The 27759-nt window shown below is 45.1% G+C and overlaps 1 protein-coding gene and 1 pseudogene across 4 annotated transcripts; both read right to left on the bottom strand.

Annotated features, from left to right (window-relative positions):
- Positions 1 to 1989: 1989 nt before the first annotated feature.
- Positions 1990 to 3049, bottom strand: LOC116557970 (annotated as a pseudogene). Its single transcript, XR_004271770.1, has one exon. The product of XR_004271770.1 is annotated as an uncharacterized LOC116557970 (transcript).
- Positions 1991 to 26547, bottom strand: ANGEL1 (angel homolog 1). 3 transcript variants are annotated; one of them, XM_032287786.1, is made up of 12 exons: positions 26359 to 26547; positions 22614 to 23189; positions 21476 to 21702; positions 20972 to 21041; positions 19957 to 20390; positions 18445 to 18562; positions 17935 to 17975; positions 17350 to 17476; positions 16936 to 17046; positions 6146 to 6215; positions 5462 to 5625; positions 1991 to 4089 (listed from the first exon to the last, which is right to left on the bottom strand). In XM_032287786.1, the coding sequence occupies exons 1-12, from the start codon at positions 26420 to 26422 to the stop codon at positions 3929 to 3931; spliced, it is 2163 nt and encodes a 720-aa protein (XP_032143677.1). In that variant the 5' UTR covers positions 26423 to 26547; the 3' UTR covers positions 1991 to 3928. The 3 variants fall into 3 exon arrangements, with proteins under 3 accessions (XP_032143677.1, XP_032143675.1, XP_032143676.1); XM_032287784.1 differs by lacking the exons at positions 17935 to 17975; positions 18445 to 18562; XM_032287785.1 differs by lacking the exons at positions 17935 to 17975; positions 18445 to 18562 and having other exon boundaries at positions 26103 to 26359.
- Positions 26548 to 27759: the final 1212 nt, after the last annotated feature.

The following is a 27759-nucleotide window of genomic DNA, read 5'->3' as shown; positions in this document are numbered from 1 at the left end:
GATAAATGCTTGAGATGATAAATGTCCTTAAATACCCTGACTGGTCACTACACTTTGTATACGTGGATCAAAATATCACATGCAGCCCCCAAATATGTACAACTATTACAGGTCAATTTTAAAAAGGAAAAACAAAAAAACCCAGAACATTCATCTAGTTAGTAGCTACATCAGGGCAGGAACTGGAGAGAAAAAGCAGCAGCCTCCTCACTGGCCATTTCCCTTCTTGGTCTCCAGCTAAAAGCTGCCTCTGAGCTCCCCCGGCCCAGGGCCCCACCACCAGTGTCTGCCTTTCAAGATAACCTGTCCCACCTAATCCTGGAAAGGCTTGTGAGAAGCTTGGGGTGGTAAGAAAGCAAGCAAGGAGATTGCTCCATCTCTATCTCTGGGATTCCTGCTTCCTCAGATGTAAAGGTAGAATCTGAACACCACCTGAACTGCCACCATACAGTGCTACCATCTTCGCTAGCAGACGTAGAGGTCTTGCGTAAACTTAACACAAGTGCTGTACAGACGCTAACTGACTGAGGCAACTAGGAGGAACCTTCCCTGCCAGGAAGGGGATCTTGGGGATATGCCTCAAAGCTTAGGGCTTTCAAATACCTCCCAGCCGAAAGACCCAACTGTCCAGCCTGGCTGGGGTAACTGTCTACTCCTAACTCCTACCAATAATTCTCTGGAATTCTTAGCATCTTTTTCTTGCCAAAGCCCAAAGAAATTTCAGATCTGAAAATTCTTCACAAGTAGAAGTCATTATTAATTTCTATTTCACCAAGGAATGCGAACTGAATTAGAGAGGCCAAGTAACTTACCTGCAATCGCCATCCAAACAGGCCAGGAGGACAAATGGCGTTTCTAATCCCTATTTTTTTTTTTTTTTTTTTTTTTGAGACGGAGTTTCGCTCTTGTTACCCAGGCTGGAGTGCAATGGCGCGATCTTGGCTCACCGCAACCTCCGCCTCCTGGGTTCAGCCAATTCTCCTGCCTCAGCCTCCTGAGTAGCTGGGATTACAGGCATATGCCACCATGCCCAGCTAATTTTTTGTATTTTTAGTAGACACGGGGTTTCACCGTGTTGACCAGGATGGTCTCGATCTCTTGACCTTGTGATCCACCCGCCTCGGCCTCCCAAAGTGCTGGGATTACAGGCTTGAGCCACAGCGCCCAGCCTCCTAGCTATCTTTTTACTGTATCAGTGAGGGGATCCCAAACCAGGTAGTGCAATGGAAGCATCCAGGTGCCTTTAAATAAATCAGATTCTCAGAGACTGATTCAGAGACCTGGTGTGGGGTCTGGGAATCTGTTCAGGTAAGAGAGAAAACCAGACTTGGTTTTTCAGACTTGGTTAAATGTTTTAGCTGGATTTAAAGGAGCCTGGATTTAAAGGTTTCAGACTTACTGCATAGGGAGGCTGGAGGAAAAAAGCACCAGCAGAGTTAGGCCTGGGAAGGAGGAGACATTTTTCCAGCGACAGATGGCCCACTGCTCAGCCCTGGCTCCAGAATGCAAAAGAAATCAGAAATAGATGCTCAGCAAGAAGCATGTGCCACCCGCATCATGCCTTATGCAGCTGCCATAGCTTTAACCAGGAAAACACACACCTTACCCCACTTTGCAGACCCTCCTGAAGCGCAGTAGATACTAGGGGAGGCATGGGGGGAGCAGATGGAGGAAGAATGAAAAGCAGTCCAAAGAGTCATCCTCTCACTTGGCAAGGACAGAAGAAAACTATACCCAACAGTGTCAGGGCAGTCGGAGGCTTCACTCAAGCCCTGTTCCTCCCAGGCTTCAGAGCAGTGGGAATTTACCTCAGCGAATAGAAGGAGATCTTACAACACATTTCACAATCTAGATTTATGTCTTGAGATGCCAACCCAAGATCAAAAGCTTCTTGGTCTATTCCACTCTGCCCACTTCATTCTTCAGGCCCTCTCTTAAGGGCCTAATCCCTTTAGCATCCTAAAAAAAAAAAAAAAATGACCAATAGTAGGGGGAAAAAAAGGTAAACCTTTATTTAGAAAAAGAATTTAAATAACCATTTAAAACCCCATTTCATTTTCAAAACAGAAACAAGTAAGCAAGGAAAAGATAATCTATCGAGCACCTGCCCTCTGCCCTCATTAGCTGTTTTAAACCTGCATTTCCCAGCAGAAGAGAACAGTGATGGGCCCTAGTCCTAGGAACCCATAGGGCACTGTCTTGAGACCCTTTTAGGCAGTGTCCAGGGGACAGAGAGACAGAACGAATGGTGGGGTGTGGACAGACCTGGGGCTCAGACAGGCACATGCCCAGTACCCAGGAAACAAAGTTTAAAAATATACACACATAGAAAAATAAATTCCCTAGAACCTAGGCATGGAAAGCATCTAACCATGAATGCAGCAGCACAATTCAAACTGGGTCTTTGGCTTTCAAAAAAAAGGAAAGAACCTTAACCTGGCTCACTGTCCCAAACTCAAGTCTCTTGGCCACCGTCTTCAGTCCCACTCTGGAGGTTGAGTGGGGCAAGAGCAAGTTAAATCTCCCAGGGCCAGCAGCTACTCTGACTTAGGGAGATGTATGGAGGGGCCGGCCCAGGATCTCCCAAGGCCACACCCCAGCAATGAAAGATTAAGGGATGTAGGTGACACGGTATGGACCAAGGAGTCCCCTGAATAAGCCAGGGTACCCCTGTATTAGGGGAGGGAAAGCAGAGGCAATAAGCAGCTGAGGCCTTGCTGGACAGAGCCAATCCACAAGCACTGCCACTCCAAATTCTTGGACCAGTTTTGTCCAAGGCCACCTTTCTGCCGAGGCAGTTTGGCCTGAGCTAAATACCAGGGTTTTCTAGAAAGAAAATAGGAGGGAAGTGGGAGACAGGAGGAGAGGAACAGAAAATTGCTTCTTAAGAGTGCAGAGGAAAGAGAATCAGCTTAGGTCTGAGTTCCTGCGGGGCTGCTGCAGTTTACCTGCTCTTTCCCCTACTGGAACTCCTACCCTTGCCCCAGTTATGTAGGCTGCAGAGTCCAGTGAAACAAGAGTTTTCCTGAAGGCTCTTTCTCCTCCTCATCCTTAAATAGTTTTAAACCTCATACCACTTACCCTAGCCCTGTGAACCCCATATAAGGGTTCAAACTTCTGCCTCCCTCAGGGAAGTCTGGAAACAGGGATGGGCCATTGAGAAATTGCACCAGGTCTGTGGGGAGCTCTGGGTTGGAGGCACAGGGCCCGCTGGGGCAGGTAGCACATCCCTGAATCTGTCACTCCAGGATGTGGGCCCCAATTGGTCCCGGAGCCCAGATGCCAGGCCTGCTCTGGTTGGCACGATGAATGCGTAATGAAACACAGAGGCTAAAAGGAGAGATGGGACCATGCCCTACTGCTGCCTGATCATACACAGATACTTGGGTCAGACTCTGCACCTGCCCCTAGGCCTGCAGCACCCATGTGAAAAGTGGACTGGTCAGAGGCAGGCATGGCTGTGCAGAACAGTCCCACCCCAAGAGGACACACGCACGATATGCACATCTCACATGTGCATGCCTGGCAAGAGGGCCCAGAGGTCCTGAAGGCAGGGAAAATGTCGGGTCAGAAGGTACACCAAGAAACGGCCTGAAAGCAAATAACCAATGAGATCAGTTAACTCCCACAACCCTGGTAATTAAAAATCAAGGGGGAGCGCTGGATACATGGAAGGAAAGGGGAGCCCCCTTTCTGCCTCTCCCAGGGCCACTGAGTGTGTGGCACAGGATTAGGAAGAGGCTGGGGTGAGGCAGAGAGCATGGCCAGGCCTGGAGAAAATCTAACCATGGGAAAAAGGGAACAAGGAGTGGGAGGGGAGGGGATGTAAGTTTCTTGGATCTAAGTTTCCAGAAGCATGGGATTTTTCCATAGTCTCTGATCCAGTGAGCTCTTCTGGGAGAGAAGCTCTCTTCCCTCGGGAGCCCCATCATGGGGCGGTGACTTCCATCCCGAAGCTGGCTAGCAGGCAGAGGTGGTCTGAAGAGCAGAAGGGGTTAGGTAACCCATTGGCAGCCCAGAGAATCTCTTCAGAGAGAAGGGAGAGACGGCCCAGGAGCTTGAGAGTTCCATCTCGATACAGCCTGTGATCTGGGGCACAAAACAGAAGCCACTGTGTAAAAGCAGCCACAGCCACACTGCACAGGCCTTCTGCAAGCTGCATTCCTGTGGCTGCCCACTGCCCCTCTCCTCCTCCTGCAGCCTCTGAGGAGGTCTTATATTCTCAGAGATATCCCATAATATCATCAATGAATGAAGACTGGTGAGCTCCAGGGGACTGGAGCAAGCTAGAGAGCCCAGCATTACAAGATCTTTTGATTTTCTAAGAGAATTTGGAGATCCAGCTTTTCTATATAAAATCTGATTTTTTTTTTTTTTTTTTTTTTTGAGATGGAGTATCACTCTGTTGCCCAGGCTGGAGTGCAGTGGTGTGCTCTCGGCTCACTGCAACCTCTGCCCCATGGGTTCAAGTGATTCTCCTGCCTCAGTCTCCCAAGTAGCTGGGGTTACAGGCGTGAACCACCACACCCAGCCCATAAAATCTGATTTTTAAACATAAGCCATCAATTCAAATATTTAATTAAAAAAAAATTTTTTTTTTTATAGTCTTGCTCTGTCACCCAGGCTAGAGTGCAATGTAGCATGATCTCAGCTCACTGCAACCTCCACCTCCCAGATACAAGCAATTCTTCTGCCTCAACCTCCTGAGTAGCTAGGATTATAGGCACCCACCACCATGCCTGGCTAATTTTTTTTTTTTTTTTTTTGAGGCAGAGTTTTACTCTAGTTCCCCAGGCTGGAGTACAGTGGCACAATCTCGGCTCACTGTAACCTCCACCTCCCAAGTTCAAGCGATTCTCCTGCCTCAGCCTCCCAAGTAGCTGGGATTACAGGTGCCCACCACCACACCCAGCTAGTTTTTTGTATTTTTAGTAGAGATGGGGTTTATCATGTTGGCCAGGCTGGTCTTAAACGCCTGACTCAAGTGATCCACCCACCTCAGCCTCCCAGAGTGCTGGGATTACTGGTGTGAACTACCACACCTGGCCAAAAAGAAATATTATTTACACAATACAGGCATGGGGCTGGGAGACTGCTATACTGTGACTACTACTGGTATGGGGAGAGGCAATAAAAAATAACGTCTCTAACCTAAGGCCTGCACTCAGTGGCTTTCATTAAACAAATTCAACTACTTCCTAGATCTCTATTTTTATCTTTAAAATGGGGATTGGGAGTGACTGTCTTACTCTCCTCTCCTTAATGCTGCAAGGGTAAGAGTCAGGGCAGGCAAGTAGGCTATGGGGAGAATGATAAGGATGATCAGTGCAGGGGAGGTGTGAAATCTGCTCCTTTGCTGGTTAAATCCCAGCAGCCCAAGACATGCTACCAAATGCCTGACCTACCATTAGCTGTTCCCAGGGACCTCGGGGTAGAGGAACCCAGTATCCATCAAGCTTACCAGTTCTATTCCCATTCTCATAGGACTCAGCTGAGAAAAAGATGTAATCTACTGTCGTTCCAAGACCCAATGGCATTGTAGTGACCTCTGGGCAGCCACGTTGGGGCAGGAAGTGGGTATATACTGAGGTCAGGTGGAGGCAGTGCTGGATGGTACCTACAGTCCTACAGGGAGGGAGGGGAAAATATTAGTCAACAAAAATTATTAAATTTTCCCTAGGTCACTTTCTCTGTAGGTTTTATGAAGATTTTTTAAAGGGATGATCTCAAAGACTCAATCTCAGCCAATTCCTTCCCATGTTAAGAAGAGGCTAGCAGTCTTAGCTAAAATTAGCCTAGAAACACACATTTGTACTGAGACTCCCTGACACTCCTCATCCCCCACTATCTGCTTGTGACCTGGTAAAGTATACCCAGTGTACCCCTGTCTGGGGCCCAGGGCTCTTCTGTGAGGCTTTACCCTCTGAGGAAAGAGTACATGGCCTTTTCACCTGCAGGAACATGGGTGGGTCACCGCTGGCTTCTGCATACCTACATGACCCTCTATAAGCTTAGCAGGTATTAGGGGGAAAATACCTTAGCAAAAAGTGCTCCCTCAAGTCAGCCTCAAGACAGCCAATGGGAATCTGTCTCTTACACCTAGGCAGGGGCTAGACTGAAAACTGAAGAGAATGGAGACGGTTACCTGGGGAAGGCAGGCTCAAGCTCAGATGTGTCTTCCTCAAGGACAGACTCAGTCCAACCCGCAGGTCGCTCTGTAGAAGACCAGAGAGAAAAAGGTTTTCTCATCCACAGACAGTGAAGCAGGGTCAGAACTTTTCACTCTAAAGTCCCTCTCAGATCCTTGACTGGACTGCTTCAGAAGGATTCAGGAGGAGAAAGGGAAAGAGAAACAGTGAGGAGGAGAAGACAACAATAAACTAACATTAACAGGATAACAAGATCAACAACAACAACATTGACAAGCCCTTAGCTAGACTGACCAAGAAAAGAGAATACTCAATAACTAAAAGTAGAAATGAAAGAGGGGACCCCACCACCAACCATATAGAACTAAAAAATAACTATATGTGTATGCTATAAATAACTAGATACCAACAAATTAGATTACACATAAAATTGAAAAATTCCTAGAAAGACACAAACTATGCAAAATAACTCAAGAAGAAACAGAAAATCTGAATAGGCCTATAACAAAGTGATTAAATCTGTAATTTTAAAACCTACCACAAAGATAACTCCAGGTTAGATGGCTTCACTGGTGAATTCCAGCAAACATTTCAAGAGGACTTAATACAAATCCTTCACAAACACTTCCAAAAAAAAAAAAAAAAAAGGAGACGCTTCTCAACTCATTCTATGAGACATTACTCTGACACCAAAACTAGACAAACTATCACAACAAAAACTATGGACCAATATCCCTTATTAATACAGATGTAAAATTCCTCAATAAAGTATCAGTAAACCAAATCCAGCAGAATATAAAATGATTATATATATGACCAAGTAAGATTTATCCTAGGAATGTAAGTATGGTTTAACAACTGAAAATCAAATATGTGATATGTCACAATAGAAAACTTAAGTTTAAAAAAAAGCCACATGATTATCTAAACAGACACAAGAAAAACATTTGACAAAATCCAACATCCTTTTATGGGTTAAAAAACACTAAAAAAAACTAGGAATGAAGAAAACTTTCTCAACCCGATAAAAAGACTCTGAAAAACTCACAGCTAGGATCACACTTAATGGTGAACTGAAAGCTTTACCCCTAAGACTGGGAACAAGAAAAGGGTGTCTGTTCTCACCACTCTATTAGACATTGTACCAAAAGTTTTAGTCAGAGTAATTATGAAAGAAAAATAAATAAAAGGTATCCAGATTGCAGGAGAATAAATACTATTTCTCTTTGCAAGATGACATGATCTTATATAGGGAAAATCCTAAGAAATCCACTAATAAACTATTAGAACTAATAAATTAGTTCAGCAAGATTGCAGGTACAAGATCAGTACACAAAAACACTTCTATACACTAGCAATGAACAATCCAAATATGAAATAAAGAAAATAATTCTATCTATAATAGCATCAAAAAAATTAGGAAAAATTTAATAAAAAGTGTAGGCACACTAAAAATTACAAAATTTGGAAAGATCTAAATAAGGAAAACCAGTTCATGTTCATTGGCCATAAGACAATATTATTAAAATGACAATACTTCCCTGGGCGACAGAGTGGGTCCCTGTCACGGAAAGGAAAGAAGGAAAGAAAAGGGGGGAGAGGGAGGGGGAGGCGGGGAAAGCCAGAGGGGAGAGGAGAGGAGAGGAGAGGAGGGGAAAGAAAATAAAGAAGAGAGGAGAGGGGAGGGGCAGGAGGAGGGGAGGGGCAGGAGGAGGGGAGGGGCAGGAGGAGGGGAGGGGCAGGAGGAGGGGAGGGGCAGGAGGAGGGGAAGGGGAAAGGAGGAGGGAAGGGGAAAGGAGGAGGGAAGGGGAAAGGAGCAGGGGAGGGAAAGGAGGAGGGGAGGGAAAGGAGGAGGGGAGGGAAAGGAGGAGGGGAGGGAAAGGAGGAGGGGAAGGGGAAAGGAGGAGGGGAAGGGGAAGGAGGAGGGGAAAGGAGAGGGGAAGGAGGAGGGGAGGGGAAGGAGGAATGGGGGGAGGGGAGGGGAGGAAAGGAAATGAAAGGAAAAAGCAAAGTATCAAAATGGGGTTTTTTGTTTGTTTTGTTTTGCCAGGGGCTGGGAGGGAGGGCATAGAAACTGATACTAGGATCCTAAATTTCATATGGGAATGCAAAAGACCTAGAAGACACAAAAATCATCTGAAAAACAACAAAGTCAGAGGACTTACTCGTCCCTATTTCAAAAGTATAGTAATCCACCTTATCCATGGTGGATACATACTGAGACTCCCAGTGGATGCCAAAAACCATGGATAGTACCAAACCCTAAATATACTGTTTTTACCTAAATATACCTGTAAGAAAGCTGGCTTTATAAATTATGCACAATAAAAGAGTAATAATAAAATAAAACAATTATTATAATATATTGTAATAAAATGTGAATGTGGTCGGTCTCTCCCTCAAAGTATCCTACTGTTTTTGAACCTCAGTTGACCATGGGTAACTGAAACCACGGAAGGCACAACCACTGAGAAGGGGAACGACTATACAAAACTATAATAATCAGACAGTGTGGTACTGGCATAAGGACAGACACAGAGATGAAGGGAACAGAATTGAGAGGCCAGAAATCCATACATCTATTGTCAATTGATTTTTGACAAGGGGAGAAGTGAATGGAAATGGACTAATGGGTGTAAGGTTTCTTTTGTGGGTGATGGAAATGTTCTGAAATTAGATTATGGTGATGGTCGCACAATTCTGAATATACTAAAAGCCAATGAATTACACACTTTAAATGGGTGGATTTTAGGATATACGAATTTCATCTTGATAAAGCTGTTCAAAGGATATGGGAATGTTACAAACAACTTCATGCCAATATATTTGACACTTTAGATGAAATGAAATGCCCCTTTTTATGCCTTAGATTCTTCCTATTAGATTTATTTCTATATTTTTTGTTGCTCTTACACATAGTGTGTGTTTTCATTTAATAAACATGTATCTTTATATAGAAACACTACTAGGTTCTGCACATTAATTTTGTACCCAGTTACCTTCCAGAATTATCTTAATGCTTAATGCTGTTTTTAGTTGATTCTTTTGGATCACCAGTTATACAACAATATCATCAGCAAGTAATAATTTACCCCCTTTTCATTTTTATACTTCTATTTTTGCTATATTTCTATTTTCTACTTCTAATTCTATTGGCTGGTATCTCCAAACACAAATAATGATGGTCTTGTCCCTCTCTTGTTCCTAACTTTAACAGGAATGCTATGAGAGCTTCCTTCTTTAATCAAGATGCTGATTTTGAAGCTGAAATAAATATATTTCAACAGTGTAAGAAATTATCCATTTTCTTCTTAAGAGGGTTCATTTTAAAAGAATCTAGGATAGATGTTAAATGTTAACAGATGTCTCTTCAACATCTATACAGAGGATGGTATAGGTTTCACATATTTCACATATATATACATATTTATAGATATGTCAATATTGAACTATCCCTATATTTCTAATTAACTCCACTTGGTCACAAAATCTAGCAGCACGCTGAAAGTTACTCTTTAAATGTGCTGCTAGATTTTGTTTCCTGATCTTCAATTTTACAAAAAAATTTTTTGGAAACAGTCTCAAAATTATTGTCACATTATTATTTTCTAGATATTCTCCAACTTCAGTTTAAATTTTCTTCTTTGATCAAAAAGTTTTTTAAATGTCCAGTTCATAGTATTTTCTCTTTTTTTTTTTTTTTTTTGAGATAGGGTCTCGCTCTGTCACTTAGGCTGGCATACAGGTCACAGCTCACTCTACCCTTGACCTCCCAGGCTCAAGCCATCCTTTCGCCTTAGCCTTTTGGGTAGCTGGGAGTATAGGCACATGCCAGCATACCTGACTAATTTTTCTATTTTTTGTAGAGACAGGGTTTTGCCACGTTGTGCAGGCTGATTTCAAACTCCCGGACTCAAGCGAACCACTTGCCTCAGACTCTCAAAGTTCTGGATTTACAGGCATGAGCCAACTGTGCCCAGCCTCTTTTCCTTCCTTTTTTTTTTTTTTTTTTTTTTGAGATGGAGTGACACACTGTTACCAGGCTGGAATGCAGTGCGCGATCTCGGTTCACTGCAACCTCCACCTCCTGGGTTCAAGCAATTCTTCTGCCTCAGTCTTCCAAGTAGCTGGGACTACAGGCGTGTGCCACCACACCCAGCTAATTTTTGTATTTGTAGTAGAGACAGGGTTACATCATGTTGGCCAGGATGGTCTCGATCTCTTGACCTCGTGATCTACCCGCCTCAGCCTCCCAAAGTGCTGGGGTTATGGGTGTGAGCTCTTTTTCAATTTTAACTTACGTGTTTATTGCATGTGCTTTGTGATCTAATATACAATCAATTCCTAAGAATTTCCTAGGAATATTTAAAAAGAAAACATGACCTCTCTGCTTTCAATGTTTGATGGTTGATATGTATGAATCAGATTTATCATCTGACATGTTACTTATTCTATATCCTTAGTCATCTTTTATCTACTTGATCTATTGCAGACTCAGAAAGATCAATTAAAGCTTTCTACCTTGCCAGGTGCGGTGGCTCACAACTGTAATCCCAGCTCTTTGGGAGGCCAAAGCAGGCAGATCACCTGAGGTCGGGAGTTTGAGACCAGCCTGACCAACATGGAGAAACCCTGTCTCTACTAAAAATACAAAATTAGCCAGGCATGGTGGTGCATGCCTGTAACCCCAGCTACTCAGGAGGCTGAGGCAGGAGACTCACTTGAACCCAGGAGGCGGAGGATGCAGTGAGCCGAGATCGCGCCATTGCACTCCAGCCTGGGCAACAAGAGCAAAACTCCGTCTCAAAAAAAAAGCCTTCTACCTTTAGTTATTGTCTGTTACTCCATGTTACAGCCTATGGTTTTACTTTGTGACTGTTGATGCAACATTATTTGGAGCATATTTAACACTAGTATCTTTGAGTTACATCCTTTATCATTACAATATGCCACACACATACAAAAAATTCACAGTGACCTGCAGGATCTTGAACATGATTTCCCTAGGCACCATTCTTACCACGCAGCACTGTGAACAAACAGCACTGCTCTGGCAGTTATACAGGACTCAAGGCTTCCACCTACTCTGCTCCAGGTCACATGAACTACAACCTCTTCCTGGGCCCATGTAGCATCAGGAGCAGTCAGGCATGCAAGTTCTTATACCAGTACTTGGGGAAAGGATCCTCAGCTGTATCACACAACAGCCAGCAGAGAAGCTGGATTTAGGACTTTCCTGCTCTTTTATGATGTTAGCTGTAGGCTTGTTAAAAAACAAACAAGCTAAAAAGAACTTTTCTGCTTAGAAAACTGACCAAACAGGCTGGGCAGAGTGGCTCACGCCTGTAATCCTAGCACTTTGGGAGGCCAAGGCAGTTAGATCACTTGAGGCCGGGATTTAAGACCAGCCTGGCCAACATGGTGAAACACCATCTCTACTAAGACTACAAAAAATTAGCTGGGCATGGTGGCACACACCTGTAATCCCAGCTACTTGGGAGGCTGAGGTAGGAGAACCACTTGAGCTCAGGAGGCAGAGGCTGCAGTGAGCCAAGATCATGCCAATGCACTCCAGCCTGGGTGACAGAGTGAGATTCCATCTCCAAAAAAAGAAAACTGACCACATAGCCTTAGGCTTTGCTGTGTGACCGTGTGACCTCCTGGTCAGTTTGTTAACTAGGAGTTTATAAAAATCACCCATTAGCAATTGTTTTTTCTGTAATGTGCTAAATTGTGCACATGGTTTGCTCTTACTTGTTAAAAGACTTAAAGTCCCAAAATTCAGTGTAATATGTCAGTGCCTGTGAGAAAGAAAACACATTAATTCCTTTTAATGTCTGCTATGGTCTAAATGTTTGTGTCCCCCCAGCCAAATTCATATGTTGAAATCCTAACCCCCAAAGTGATGATAGTAGGAGGTGGCACCTTGGGTTGGGAGGTAATTAGGTCACGAGTGTGGGGTCCTCATGGATAGGATTAGTGTTACAAAAGATGCCAAAAGAGACCCCTCTCCTCTTCCTCTTCCACCACGGAGATGATGATGCTCATGAACCAGGAAGCAGGCCCTCACCAGACACCAAATCTGCCAGTGCCTTTTTTTTTTTTTTTTTTTTTTTAAGACAGGGTCTCTGTAGCCCAGGCGGGAGTGCAGTGAGGCAATCATAGCTCACTGTGACTTCAAACTTCTAGGCTCAAGTGATCCTCCCACCTCAGCCTCCTAAGTAGCTAAGACTATAGTCACATGCCACCCTGCCCAGCTAATCTTTTTGAATTTTCTGTAGAGATGGGGTCTTGCTATGTTGCTCAGGCTGGTCTCAAACTCCTGGCCTCAAGTGATCCTCCCACCTCAGCCTCCTAAAGTGCTGGGATTACAGGTGTGAACCACTATACCCAGCCTCTGCCAGTGCCTTGATCTTCAACTTCCCGGCCTCTAGAACCATGAGAAATAAATTTCTATTGTTTAAAACCTACCCAGTTTATGGTATATTGTTACAGCAACCCAAATAAACTAGGACAGTATCTTTAAGAACCATACTGGAAAAGAGAAATCATTCATAATAGGAATGTTAACAATGAGGGAGACTTAAAAATTAAATATGCTTTTTACAAATTATCCCATTACAAAAGGAGTTGGGGGCTGGGCCTGGTGGCTCACACCTATAATCCTGGCACTTTGGGAGGCTGAAATGGGTGGATCACTTGAGGCCAGGAGTTTAAGACCAGCCTAGCAACGTGGTGAAATCCGGTTTCTACTAAAAATAAAAAACTAGCTGGGCACAGTGTCGCATGCCTGTAATCCCAGCTACTTAGGAGGCTGAGGCACAAGAATTGCTTGAACCCAGGAGGCAGAGGTTGCAGTGAGCCAAGATTGTGCCACTGCACTCTAGCCTGGATGACAAAGTGAGCCTCTGTCTCAAAAAAAGCAAAACAAACAAACAAACAAAAAACAAAGGGAGTTGGAAAGAGTGAGAATCACAATGTTTTTTATTATACACATTGGATGGTGCAGAATGCTCCAGCACCATGCAATGTCAGCTCATGGGAAAATCATCACTACCTAGCACTGAATCTTCCTTTGCACTCAGAGGCTCCCCATTCAAGTTTGTGTCACAGTAAAGTTGTCATGTTTTGAAATGCACAGTTGGGTTGGATGACTCTGGTATTGAACTGGAAATACTGTTCGCATATCTAAACAGATCCTCTAGAAAAATGAACTCACATACTAAGATCTCCTTGCACTCCATTCATGGCCCTTTTAAAATAAGGATAGTTGGCCGGGCATGGTAACTCGCTCCTATAATCCTGGCACTTTGAGAGGTCAAGGCAGGAGGGATGGCTTAAGCTCAAGAGTTCAAGACCAGCCTGGGCAACATGGTGAAAATCGGTCTCCACAAAAAATACAAAAATTAGCTGGGCATAGTATCATTTGCCTGTAGTCTAAGCTGCTTGGAAGGCTGAGGTGGGAGAATCACTTGGGCCTAGGAGGTCATGGCTACACAATATGCCGTGACTATGCTACTACATTCCAGCCTTGATCAAACAGTGAGACTCTGTCATGAAAAAAAAAAAATTAGATTTGGAGTCTTTAAAAGAGATTCATCAAGAACCTGTTCAGCCCTGGGTAGGAGCATTGAACAAACAGAAGGATACATTCAGAGTACGCACAGAATAAGTGCGTTTATCTAAATCTAATCTCAATTTTGAAAATACTACTATTATTTCCCACCATTAATGAACTGGCTATCTTGCCCTATAGAATGAGTCTTTTCTACCTACAAAGTGCTACAAAGTGACTGTTAGTATATATTTTAAAGGTTCTTGGTTTAATTTTGTTACTAAACTATTTATGTTTCATTCAAGTACATGACTGATTTAAATAACCTATTCTTAATATGAAATTATCTAAGTGAGATCCTGTTTTTGTAATCCTAAAACACTGAACTACGACTCCGCTACCTGAACCTGACTGACACAAGCACTTGTCCCAGTTCCTGGTACATGCTGGTTCACTCAATACAGGGTGGCCATCACTGTTATAACTATTGCTATTGCCACAGCTGTAATAATACTTAAATTTTGCAATTAAAAAGAAACTGGGGCACTGACATGTTTGCTGCTCTGTACAAAAAGCCAATTCAAATTAAATTCTTATCAGAAGAAAATAAATTCAGTGTTCATCAGCAGGCCTTTCACTATAGTTTTCCCAGCCATTGCTTGGTTGCCTTCAGTTACTCCTCTACTAGTTTCCTGAAGAAAGGTTGTTAGTTAAGCGTAATATTCTTGAACTATATCTTCTTTCCTAGAAGCCTTAATCCACTATCTTCAAAAGTAGGATGTCAATATTAAGAAGTCTGAAGTCTGCCGGGCGTAGTAGGCCATGCCTGTAATCCCAGCACTTTGGGAGGCTGAGGTGGGCAGATCACCTGAGGTCAGGAGTTGAGACCAGCCTGGCCAACATGGTGAAATCCTGTCTCTACTAAAAATACAAAAAAATTAGCTGTGCATGGTGGCACATGCCCAGAGTCCCGGCTATTGGGGAGGCGGAGATTGCAGTGGGCAGAGATCGTGCCACTGCACTCCAGTCTGGGTGACAAAGCAAGAGTCTGTCTAAAAAAAGAAAGTCTAAAGTCAAAAAAAAAAAAAAAAAAAAAAAGGTCTGAAGTCAACCTGATTACCATTAGGCTTCAAAGTAGCTCAATCTTTTGATATAACTGCCTAAAAGACTCTTTCATCTTTGACTTCTAGGAACCTCACTAGAATGTCTTAGTATTAATTCTCCTACATCTTTTTTATTTTTTTGAGACACAGTCTCACTCTGTCACCCATGTTGGAATGCAGTGGTGCAAACAAGGCTCACTGCAGCCTTGACCTCCTGGGCTCAAGCAATCCTCTTACCTCAGCCTCCCACGTAGCTAGGACCACAGGCATATATCACCATGTCCGGCTAATTTTTTTATTTTTTGTAGAGACAGTGTCTCGCTTTGTTGCTCAGGCTAGTCTGAAACTCCTGGGCTCAGGCAATCTTTCTGCCTTTGTCTCCCAAAATGCTGGGATTACAGGCCAGGGTGCCTGGCTCCTATATCATTTTTTACTGAGACACATATCTTCTCGATCTGAAAATTCACATCTTTTCATTTTGGGAAAATCTTTCTCGAATAATCGTCTTTAAATATTTCTTCTGTATTATAGGCTTTCTTCTCTGAGAACTCCAATTACGTATACGTTAAATCTCCTTTATCTCTTACTACTGTCGTTTTCTCTCTAACCCTTTCTAACCTTTTACTTCCTTCTCATTTTGTTTGGATTTCCTGGCCTATCTCTTACCTTATTTTTGACAGTATCTATTCCTACTTGTTTTGCATTCAATTTTGTCTCTATTTTTTGTAATGTTTTTTAATTCCACTTCTTTTCTGAGCTCTGCAGCTTACATTTCATCTTCTGATGTCTTGCCACATGCCTGAACTTATTTTATAATGGCAATTATTTTATTTTTGTGCTCTTTCTTTCATGAAGACAATTTCATTATTCATGAGAAAGTAATAATTTCCATAAGCTCCATGGCAATTATTTTTATCTTTGAAGTTAAACATTTTTTTTTAAAGGTGGGGTTTCACCATGTTGGTCAGTCTGGTCTTGAACTCCCAACCTCAGGTGATCAGCCCGCCTTGGCCTCCAAAGTGCTTGGATTACAGGCGTGAGCCACCATGCCCAAAGTTAAACATTCTTTAACTGCCTTTTGTTTTTCTGTTCTTTTCTTGTAGTATTTTAGTACAGATTCCATGCTCTTCCTTTTTGACAAACCCAGCTTTGTATTAGTTGAGGTTTTTCTGCACCAGCTATTTGTACAAAGTTTATATAAAGGAAGGACTTGGTATTTCAAGTAACAGGAACTTTCTTTTTGACACAGGTTATGTAGGCATCCTCTTAATCTTTCTTTCTTCCAAGCCAAGAGATATGCGGCTCTACACGTATCTCATTTACCCTCTCTGCCACTTGAACAGATTGCTTAATGGAAATGTGGCTTGATTCCTTGATCAGTCCCTCCTCCACGGCCTCTTAGGATCAAGATGGGTCCAGAGACTCTCCTATTACAACCTGTGCATTCTGTTCTTGTTGAAAAAAACAAAAAAAAAGATTTGGGTTTTATGCCTCCAGGTGGGAAAAAGTACTCAGCTAGCTCTTTCTGAGATCCACTATCCCCACAGGTAAGTCTCTCTGCACTTCCTCTAGCACCCCTGCACGAGCTCCAGTGCTTCTTGCAGGCATTCCTTCTATGTTGTGGTGCTTGGCATCAGATATCTTCAGATCTCCCAGTTTTGTCTACAATGGAGTTTACATTTCTTTTTTCCATTCTCCTTGTTGCTAAGAAGTGGTTTCAGAGACCAGAAGAGGAGAATGTCAAGTCTATTTGCTACATTCAATCGGAAAGCTCTCAGTAGGAAACCACTGACACCTTATGATTTTCAAAGCCTCATCATGTGTAACTTCTCCCTATATATGCTATACACACACTAGTTATCAGCAACTTAAACCTAAAAAGGTTAAGTGGCTTACCCAAGCTCTCAAAGCTAGTTAGAACCCAGATGTCTTGACTCCTGGTCCAGCACTCTTATCACACTGCACATCCATGCACACATATGGCCACTGAACTCAAGTGACCTTCCTTTTAAGTATACTTACTACCGGAGCTAATCTCTTAGAATTATACTTAGAGTAGGAAACCACATAACAAACATCAGGAGTGAGGAAGAAAGAAGACCAGGAACCCAAGATTAGTTCCCGTTACCTGGCTTAGTATCTGTCACTCCTTCCATGAGGACCAGTCCTACTGGTCGCTGACAAGCGATGCTGCAGAAGCGGAAACGCAGCAGGAAGTCTCGGCCATACTTGCGTCTCTCTGCAAACCAGGAAAAGCCATATAGTGAAAGAAAGATGACAAAGCCACATGTTGAGACCTCCTTAGTACCAAGCAACTTCCAGCATAGGTACACAGAGGAAGTACTCAGAAGAAAAGGAGATTTTCCAATGGCTATGATTTAAAGTTGTCCATTTTATTGGAGGACCATTGGGAGGACAGTGAGAAAACAGAGGAACTTGCTAAGAGAAATGAGGGATTACACTTTTTCTTGTCAAGGAGATACCAGCTTTCTCCCAAATGGGCATGAAGACACAGTCAACCAAGAATGTGACATGTGCTCACCTGATCTCTTGGGGTGACAGGAGGTGACATACTGACAGCAATCAGTGATGCCCAGGGAGCTGGGCCACAGTGGGGCCTGCAGCTTCCTCTGGTAAAGCTGATGAGAGAAGTCTTCCTGTCCAGATACCTGCAAGGAAAGAGGAGGGTAGGAATGAGGAAACCAAGAAAAAAGAAATAACAGTCCATGTTTTGGGACATGTGGACAGATACAAACACACATAATCACACACTACATACATGGTATAAGCAAGGATGTAAGTCTCAGGGGCAGGTTAAAAATAAGTACCTAATTAAAACCACTACTTTTTCTCTGGCAACACTGAAATGTTCATGAAACAGGAGGAGGGGTAAGAGACTGAATCAAGGAGAACTGAATTGTATTTAACACGTGGTTCGCTAAATTTTACCTCCGAAAAATCTACACAATTCTCCTCCACAGAGAATATCAACTCTCAGGGGCTTTAAGTTGCAATGGTTAAAGTTTTATCTTCATCTTTGGATCTTCTGGATCAAGGTCTAATATCCTGAACCTATTACCGGGAAACCACAGGGTCAAACCAAATGGAAAGCACCAAAGCACTTTACCGTATCTATGTCACCATCCTCGGTCAAAGCCAATGAGCAGCCTGGGAACGGACAAAACGTAGTGGGGGAAACATTCGGCAACATCAGTCATCTGCAGATCTCCAACATGTGTAGCAAAAGTCCCTTCATGCCAGTTAACAACAACAAATATTTGAAAGCCAAAAGACACTAGCTAGGTGCTGGGGATAGAGCAGTGATAGATAGAATCCCCTTGCCCTAAAAGGGCACACATTTTCAATATGTCATCTGAAGTAAAACAGATCTGCAATTCAGTGGCCACTTAATAGCTGTGTGACTTTGGGCAAGGTAGTTAACCCTCTTTCGTTCAATATCTCCTACTATAAAATGGGATAGGCCAGGTGCGGTGGCTCACGCCTATAATCCCAGCACTTTGGGAGGCTGAGGTGGGTGAATCACCTGAGGTCAGGAGTTCTAGACCAACATGACCAACGTGGTGAAACCTCGTCTCTACTACAAATACAAAAATTAGCCAGGAGTGGCGGCACACGCCTGTAATCCCAGCTACTCGGGAAGCTGAGGCAGGAGAACTGCATGAACCTGGGAGGCAGAGGTTGCGGTGAGCTGAGACGGCCCCTCTGCACTCCAGCCTGGGTGACAGAGCGAAACTCTGCCTCAAAAAATACATAAATAAAACGGGATAATAATACCATGTACAATTAAGAATCTTAATAATCACTACCAGTTACTGACTTTGAACCAGATACTGGAAAACACTTTACATGCATTATTTTATTAAATCCACCCAAAAAAACACCTCTGAGGCAGGTCCCATTATATCCCCCATTGTACAGATGAGGCAAACGGGGTTTAGGAAAGTTAAGTAATTTGCCCAAGGTGGCAGAAGAGGGATCTGAACTCAGGACTGTCTGGCTTCAAAGCAAGTGCTCTCATTCACTATGCCTAACAGTGCCTGTCATGTGGCAGGCATTCAGTAAATTCTTTTCCCCATTCCAGGAGCTCCTTGATTACACCTCCTTTAGGGCAAGATCATGCCTTTCTCTGCACACATGGCAACTAGGACACTGCTGGCACATTAACATAAAATCCCACGTGTGCAACAATAATTCAATCGTTTTGTGTCCTTTCACCATTGGGCCTTGCCAAAAGTTAGGCAATAAACTGAACCAGTAGGGGCACAATAGAGGAAGAAGGAGATTAAGTAACATAAAGAACTCAGCATAAGCTAATAAAACTATGAGGTATCTGTCATCGACACTCAATAGTTGGAAGGAATTAGATCCATATACAAATTGCTGAGTGAAAAAAAAGCAAGCAAAAATGAAACATATAGTAGCATATCATGTTTATAAATCACACATAATAGATTACATATTGGCTGTTACAAGCAATCACAGCACAGTATTTGAGCGTAAGAGCCCTGCAGCCAGACCACCTGGTTACAAATCCTGGCTCCACCACTAACTACCCACACAACCTAGGGCAAATTACTTCACTTCTCTGGGCTTTAGTTTCCTCATTTATAAAAGCCATGATAGAAATTGTTTAAATTAATGAGTTAACGACTATAAAGTGCTTAAAATAGCATAGCACACGGTTAAGTGCTTAACAAATGTAAACGCTGATTATAATATCATAGGAACATTGATATCACTGTAAATGCAAATAAGACAATCTAGAAGACTACCACCAAACTTTTCTTAGGTCATTACGTGACTCTAAGAGAATAGGATCAAGAATATGGGTAATAAAACAGGCCTGTGCCTTACTGTATAATGTTCAAATTCCTTCAAGTATGTACTTATGTATTACTTGTGAATTAAAAATATTAATGATAAAAAATGAAAAAATTCCAATATGCCAAAGTACTCAAGAATTCTTAACTTCCAGGCTTGGTCACAAGCTACTCAACATAACAAGAAAAAGGAGGAGCAAGTCAGAGCAGGTGTCTAAGGTCCCTGCTACAGAAGCAGCACTGATGCAAACACCTAAATCTCTCTCTAGACCATGTTCCCATCCCCACCGTGGACTCTTCCATTTCACCTGCCAGGCTGGCATCCCATGGTACTGGAGCTCTCCATCCCTGATGAAGTTGTAGAGAGGTGAATCAGGGACAGAATTGAGGTCCCCGCACAAGATGATGGGGCAGTGGCTGCCATCTGACAGTCTGGCCACCTTGTCCACTTCTGCCAGGAGAATGGCCATCTGGGCCAGCTTGACATCACCCCGGCGTGGGTTGTAAAGGATATGGGTATTTGCCACACACAGCGGGGCCGCTGAGACTTGCCCCAGGCCTTCTGGGATGAGTGGTTGCAGTAGCAACACTAAGCCCACATTATCCCGATTAAGGAGCTCCAAGCCAGGCCGGAAGTACTCCACAGGGCTGGCACAGAGCAGGCGGAATCTGGTAGGCTTGTAGCAGACAGCACAGCCATCGGTTTTACACCCGGTCCTCCTCTTGTAGAAACAAGTAAAACCTGCAAGGAAAACCCCACCAAGGAGATGGGTCAGAGTCCTTAAAGCCTGAATCCCTTCCAACCAGCATTAGCAGCCCCAGTGTGTGCCCCTAAGGCATTGTTCCTTCTCCCAACAAAGGAGCCTTGCCACTTCCTTGCTTCAGCAGGTTCCCCCTTACAGTTGTAACCAGGTGGCTTGGGTGGGGTGGAAGGGCAAGGGGGGAAGGGTATGAAGCAATTCAATATGATAGAAAAGAGCACGGAATCTGGAGTCAGACAAGCTGGACTCCTAGCTCCACATCTACTAGCATTGTAGCTTTGTGAGTCTGAGGAAGTCACAAGAATTTTCAGTACTTCATCTATAAAATGGGAATAAGTCTCACAGTCTCACCACACTGGTTATTTCAAGGATCAAATAGCAATATATGTCAGAATTGCTTTAAAACTGCAGAATTCTACTTTCTCAGGCATAAATGGAAGGAGCAAGCTGACAGGTGAAACTGAGGGTTTACTAAAACAAAAGGAAAGGATGGGGTCTTCAGGAGAGAGTAGACAAGGCTATAGGAAGAAAAGGTGGGAAGCATGCCAGGGAGTTGCATTACCCATCATTCGCAGAGAGGGTTCCAGCTGCTCCCAGTAATGATCTTCCTGGACTTCCTGGAGACACAGGATCTGGGAAAGTGACAAAGAACCCAATCACTCCAGAGTGCTGGAATGTGACCCCCACCCTCTAGGAGCAGGTCCTGAGGCCAGGTGGGAAGCTGCTGGGTCACACTGAAACTTCCCCCAGGGCTGACTCTTCTCAGAGTCACCAACAGCAAGAACAGGCCCAGACTTAAGCTGAAAAGATTAGACATGTGCACTGGATTTTCCTGCTCCTTGAACCCCTCAAGCCTCCCTTCCTGAATAAATGCGCTGGAAAGTGCACACCTAGGGCAATTCTTCTCAGCATCTGCCAACAACTCACTGACACCAGGCAGGCAAGCTCCAGCCCTAGATAGGACTCCAATCATTTGAACAACGGGGTGGAACTCATCTTCTAAGAGCACTAGGAAACAGCCCAGGTCCAGCAACAATGCAAGATGGCACTTCCCCTCTTCACTCACATCGGGGTCCCAGTGCTGGAATTCCTGCATGAGGTTCATGAAGCGATAGTTCCAATTGAGGATGTCCGGATGGCAATGTAGATAGAGCTCTGAGCTCTGCTGCATCAGGTCCTGAGCCAGGATGTTATAAGACATCAGAGTGAACTGGAACTGAGGACCATCTCCTGCTTCCAGGCCCTGAGCATCTGGCTGGGTGGAAAAATCCTCCCATTCTCGCCACAGAATTTCTGCAAAGGGATTCGGAGAAGCATTCCATGACAAGGATGAGTAATGCAGAGGCACTGCCATCTCCACTCCTGACTCAGTAATTTTATGCCTGAAGTTCCTTTTCCATCTTCCCTGTCACCCCTCCCTCTCTGTGGGGGAACTGAGCAGTCTGTAGACATTCTTCAGATGACATGGTTAGCTCCACAAAGCCAGAGACAATCTTGGCCTGCTCACCACTACATCCCCAGTACCTAGCATCTAAGAGAGGCTGCATATATGCAGGCTGACAATCTCTCACTTTTGACAAATCCATGAATCTCTAGAGAATCACTCAGATGAGTGTTCTTAACAGTCACCTGAGGTTAACGACATTTCTAGAGTAATTATAGCCCTGGGCGATTTCTGACCCCTAAATCTGGAAGAGTCTGTGGGGCTAGAGACCACAATATGTCCCCATCTCCCCTATGGCATTTTGCTGCATAGTGGATTCCAAATCTCTTGATGCCTTTCTTCAAATTTGAATGGACTCTGAATACATAACACAAATAAAACTGAGGCTGATTGTGACTGAGACAGAGAGTAGGGCTCCAAGACCTCCTAATCCCTACCCCTAGAAAGCCCTAGGGTTACCACCAGAGAAACGACACTGGACAATCAGATCTAGAGTAAGCTTTCAGGTCTGCTCCTACCTGGCTTTATGACTTTAGGCATGTTCTGCTACCTCTCTGTACTGTGATTAATTCACCTTTAAAACCATGGGGCTAGATGAGATTATCTGTAAGGCCCCTCTAGATCTGACACTCCAAGATTCTTAGAAAAATAGAATGCAGTGGCAGAGCTCCCTACCAGAGAATCTTCTCTTTAGCAATTGCTCTGCCCACACCTGAGACACGCTGCTCCCTTGGCTCACTCAGCCAGTTGTCAGACTCACCATGATATGGTATTTCCACTGGGGGAGGCTGCAACTGCCCCAGGCCCTCAAAGGACCAGACGGGAGCCTCTTCCTGGGGCAGAGGCTCAGGTGCTATGCTCCAGGCCACCACTGCCGGGTCCTCTTCCCACTGCTCTGCGGCTAGGGCACCCACTGGGAGGACAGCACAGTCTGCATACTGGGGGTCCGTCTGCATGGGGATAGCTGTCCACATGGGGCCCTCCACCTCTGGCAGTGGCTCCTCTTCTAGCATCTCAGGGAAAGGCTCATCCAGGTTCTCTGCTGCCCGAAGGTCACTCAGCTGCCTGCTGGACCACTTATCCTCTGAAGCAGCATTCTCTTCTCCAGGATTATCCATCAGAAGTGCCAGGCTGCTCTGGGCTAGTCCCTTATCTATAAGGGGACCCTCACTTGCAGTTGAGAGCACCTGGCTCGACCCTTCCTCTCGCCACTGCTGCAGCAGGCCCTCACACTCCTCCTGGTCAGGGCCCCGAGGGGCCATGGCAAAGTCACCCTCTACCTGGGAGGATGAGCTCTTCGCCAGAAGGGCATTTTTTCGACATGTGAAGAAAGCATCTAGGAGGAAAGCCAAAATAGCAGGTTATAAGAAGACTGTCATTCAACCCACACTCTTCTCCCAGCTAAAACATAAGCCCAGTAAAAGCAAGACCCATAACCACCTTGCTCATCACTGTACCACCACTGAACCTGCCCATCTTAATGCCTGAACATCGTCATCAATATCATCATATTTACTATGTGCCAGGCATTGTTCTAAGTATTTTACAAGTTTTGACTAATTTATACGGCAAGGATCTGATAAATATTCAGTGCATGAATGAAAGAACAGCTGGCCCACATAATCTAGAACACAGACGGGCACACATAACCACACCCCTTTTACGTGACAGTTAAGACTACTATTAACAAACTCTTTGGTTCTAAGAACCACATTACAGTGGAACCAGCACTTGACTATGAATCAGAACTGTGGGTTATGGTATAGACCAAAATTAATAAAACTGACCTTGAACAATGCCCCTAGTCAGATGGAGTTACTCTTGACTGTAAAATGGGGACAAGAGGGCAGACGTGGTAGCTCCCAGCACTTTGGGAGGCAGAGGCAGCAGGATTGCTTGAGGCCAGGAGTTAGAGACCAGCCTGGGCAACATAATGAAACTTCATCTCTATAAAAAATTAAAAATTAGCCAAGTATGGTGGCACATCCCTGTAGCCCTAGCTACTTGGAAGGCTGAAATGAGGATTGCTTGAGCCCAGGTGGAGGCTGCAGTGAGCTATGACTGCCCTTCTGCACTCCAGCCTGGGAGGCAAGTGGAAACCTCATCTCTAAAAAAAAGGAAAAAGAAAAAAAATAGAGACAGAGAAGTTTGAACTAGAAAATCTCTAAGAGCTTTTCTAGCTATATAAATTCCCTAATCTATTAATGTATTCCAAAAGAAAAGGTTCTAAAGTAGTCTCAAAATCTATACAATTTACATCTTAGCAAAGGCCCCTAAGCCTCTTCTCAAGGCTACTTATTCTAATAAAACCTTCACGAACTTCATTATCTGCTTTCCCATTCCACAACACAACAGAGGCTATAAATTAGGAGGTGCCAACAACTGACAGTAAGAGAGAGCCGCAAATGACAGCCAACGGCCAAGAAAGAACGTGGGAAAAACTCTAAAATTAGAGCCCCCAAACTCTGAGCAAAGTAGTTTGGTGAGAGCAAACAACTCCCACACTCACACACTCAGTCATTTATTTACAGCACAAGACAAGTGGCATGCACGATGCTAGCCCTCAATCATGAGGCACATTGGCAATTTTTTTTAAAGGCAAGAAAAGGTAAAAGTGGCTCAAATATTGAAAGACAGTTCAAATATCTTGTTTGGGGCCTCTGTATACTTATGTCCTTCTAAACAATGGTTTTTAACCACAGTGATTTTGCCCTCGGAAGACATTTAGCAACGTCCAGAGACACCGTGGTTGTCACAACTGCAGCAGTGCTACTGGCATCTAGTGGTTAGAGGATGGAGACGCTGCTGAATTTTGGACAATTCACAAGACAAACCCACAACAAATGATCTGGCCCAAAATGTCAGCAGTGCTGAGACTGAGAAACCCAGCTCTAAACTCTTAAGCTGGGTGGCTGAGCTTTAGTCTCAAGGACTTGCTAATTATCTGCTCCTTGAAACATCCTCTGTGTATACCAGATAGCAGAGGTTCTTTGGTTCAGATGCACGAAGTTACTGGCTTTCAATTTTGGCAGATGTTTTGTGGTGGTGGTGGCGGTGGTGGATTTTCAGCAGCAGAATGCTTTTATTTTTTAAAAATCCTATCTGGAAACCAAATATGCTAAGTAAATGTAATTGAGACTACTTTAAGGTGTAGGTGGAGAGGGGCCCTCCTCTGAGATTCCTGGAACTCTACTGGTTTGCAAACCTCTGGACTAGTACACCATATCACTAAGGCTGCCATAGCGGGCATGAGAAGAGCTCCAGAAATAACAGCAACGTAGTTCAAAGAATATGCTTAGCTCTCTGAAAACAATTACTTCTGTGGAGTTTCCCAGTCCTCAGAGGTATGGACACACAAGGCATTCCTGAATTCACTGGGTGCCAACTATATACCAAACAATGTGTTAACACCAGGGATACAACGAACAAAATGGATGTGGCCCTGCCCTCCTGAGGCTCGCATTCTAGTCGCAGATACACGGTAAAAATAAATTTAAAATATTCCTGTATGAAATATATATTATCAATGACACACACATTTCGCAACAACTATGTAAAAGTTCCACAAAGGAAAACCACAGATTACACAGTTGGGGCCCTTATTCGTAAGTACTTCTTAGTCCAGGCCCATAAATTAAAGGCAAAAAGTCTGGGAGTTCCATAGGATCTCAGAAACTGAGGGTTGCATTAAAGCGTCTGGAATTTCAAAGCCCAGGAACAGATAATGCAACAAATTATGAAAAAGTAACGGAATAACCACGCCCTCCCCTCTTTGAGGTATGGACTGGGCATTGCCCCCAGCCCCGCCCAACTCTCTCTAAAGTGCCGGAGGCGGGGAGGGGACGGAGGGGCGGGGGCCGCGGCGGCGGGGGCGGGGGGGGGGGGGGGAGGGGGGGGGGAGGGGCGGGGGGGGGGCGGGGCGGGAATGCTCCAAAGCAGATATCTACATGTGTCTGATTTCCGAGCGTCCGTTTTTCAACCAAACACACCGGTGAGAGCGGAGCGAGAGCTGCCAGGTGGCAGTGAAAGGTGAGTGTGAAGTGAACCTGGGGAAGCCCGGTGCGTCCAGGACTTCGGCCATAGACCTCCCAGGGCCGACCCGCCTCCCCCGCCGAGAATTTGGGCACTCGCCTCGGCCCAAGCTGCTACCGTTTCCCGACCCCCGGGGGGCTGACTCAGCCGACCCCATAACCCCTCTGCAACCCCAGGGCCAGGAAAGGGCCCCGCCCCGTCCACAGCCCCTCTCCACCTTAACCGTGGCCCGACGCCATCTGACAACAGGCAGGAGGAGGGGCCGCCCATGAGGGTAGTCTGCCAGGTCCAGGCCTCTTGGGGTCACGAGGGGCCCGCGGGGCGGAGGCTCAGGACCGCCTCCCCACAGTTCGGCACTGCCCCGGGCACAGTAGTTGTGAGGCCCGGCCCACCGCACGCCGTCCCAGGCCCGCGGAACCCCGCAGAGGCGGGGCCAGGCCGGTCTCCCGCCTGTCGGTACGCGGGGCCGGTACCTGAGAGGGCGCGGAAGAGGCGCGCGGCCGGCAGCAGCAGGTAACACAGGCACGACGCGATCATGGCCGGCCCCGCGCCCGCCTCCACTCCTCACAGCCGTCTGCAGAGCCTCCCTCAGTTCGGCCCCGCCCCCCGCCCGGCCCACGTGGTGTCGCCGCCGCTCCCGCCGCAGCGTTTCAACAACAACTTTATTGGGAGCGCAGGTTTACGGGTCGGCACGCAGGCAGTGGGAGGAGCCGGTTCCCATGGCAACTAGCCGCTCCTAGCTCCCGCTAGCCACACAATCGTCCGGGATTAGAATTGAGCGCCTCTGGGAGGCGGAGGAGGGCGGATCACGAGGTTAGGGGTTCGAGACCAGCCTGGCCAATATGGTGAATCCCCCCCGTCTCTACTAAAAATACAAAAAATTGGCCGGGAGTGGTGGTGGGCACCTGTAATCCTAGATACTTGGGTTGCTGAGGCAGAAGAATTGCTCGAACCCGGGAGGCGGAGGTTGCAGTGAGCCGAGATCGTGCCACTGGACTCCAGCCTGGGTAACACAGCAAGACTCCCTCTCGAAAAAAAAAAAATTGAGCGCCTCACTGGAGGCTCCATAGTGTTATTCAAAGGCTGCTGTTTATTCCCACTCCAGCTGCTAACTAGGTGTCCACCTTGTGACCACACTATAACCTCTCCGCCCCTCAGTTTCCTCACCTGTAAAATGAAGAGCTAGACTTTCTCTAAGGCTTCTCTTAAGCTTGACTTCTAGCCCTTCTCAGTCCCGAAAGGAAGCGAGTTCTCCATTTTTTCCTTTTTCCTGCCTCTACTTCCCTGTCTCAGATTCAAGGTCACAAATGAGCCCTACCTTGCTTCAGCAAGTAAGATTTTGTCTCCTTCCCCACCTTCCAAATGGGCCTTCTTTTCCCTAATCTAGAAAAACAGGATGTCCCACTGGTAAGGAGAGAGAGAGAGAGAGGAAAGAGAGGGGAGAGAGAAGAGAGAGAAAAAAAGAGAGAAAAGAGAAATTTCCACAAGCCAGGGACCAGTTCTCGCTGCTTGGTTGCTTATCTTGAGGTGTTTCTAATACAGTCCAAGTACCTACTGTAAGCAAGTACCCAGCTTGAAAGTTGTATTCTTTTATTTCTTTGTTTCTTTTTGTTTGGTTAACCACTAGGCAGCCCCCAGCCCTCCCCTCCACACACACACTGTTAGCATATCTAATTGTATGTTTGCTTAAAAGTTCCAGAGAATAAATCTTGGAACAATATAGGCATCTGTGGAAATCTCCCCCACCAGGAGATTGCTTCAAGGCTACAGTTAATTTACAGCCTAGCCCAAGATGGTGCCAGCCGGTTCACCAGATGGGCAGGAACTCAAGGCAAGTCATTGGAACTCCTCATGGAGACCTGCACTGCCTCACC

This window comes from Sapajus apella, unplaced genomic scaffold, assembly GCF_009761245.1.
Source record: "Sapajus apella isolate SASKATOON/1434 unplaced genomic scaffold, GSC_monkey_1.0 scaffold20, whole genome shotgun sequence".
NCBI lineage: Eukaryota > Metazoa > Chordata > Mammalia > Primates > Cebidae > Sapajus > Sapajus apella.
Note: the sequence above shows the minus strand (reverse complement) of the source record. Positions and strands in the feature narration are given on the sequence as shown.

What these genes read in the sequence shown, in the direction of transcription:
- ANGEL1 (XM_032287786.1), bottom strand. Translation starts at nt 26,422, where the DNA reads ATGATCGCGTCGTGCCTGTGTTACCTGCTGCTGCCGGCCGCGCGCCTC. An exon ending in ATGGGATGCCAGCCTGGCAG is followed by an intron (nt 18,563 to 19,956) that starts GTGAAATGGAAG and finishes TTTTTGAGGCAG; the next exon opens with AGTTTCGCTCTGTCACCCAG. An exon ending in AGTGACAGATACTAAGCCAG is followed by an intron (nt 6,216 to 16,935) that starts GTAACGGGAACT and finishes GGTCTTCTACAG; the next exon opens with AGCGACCTGCGGGTTGGACT.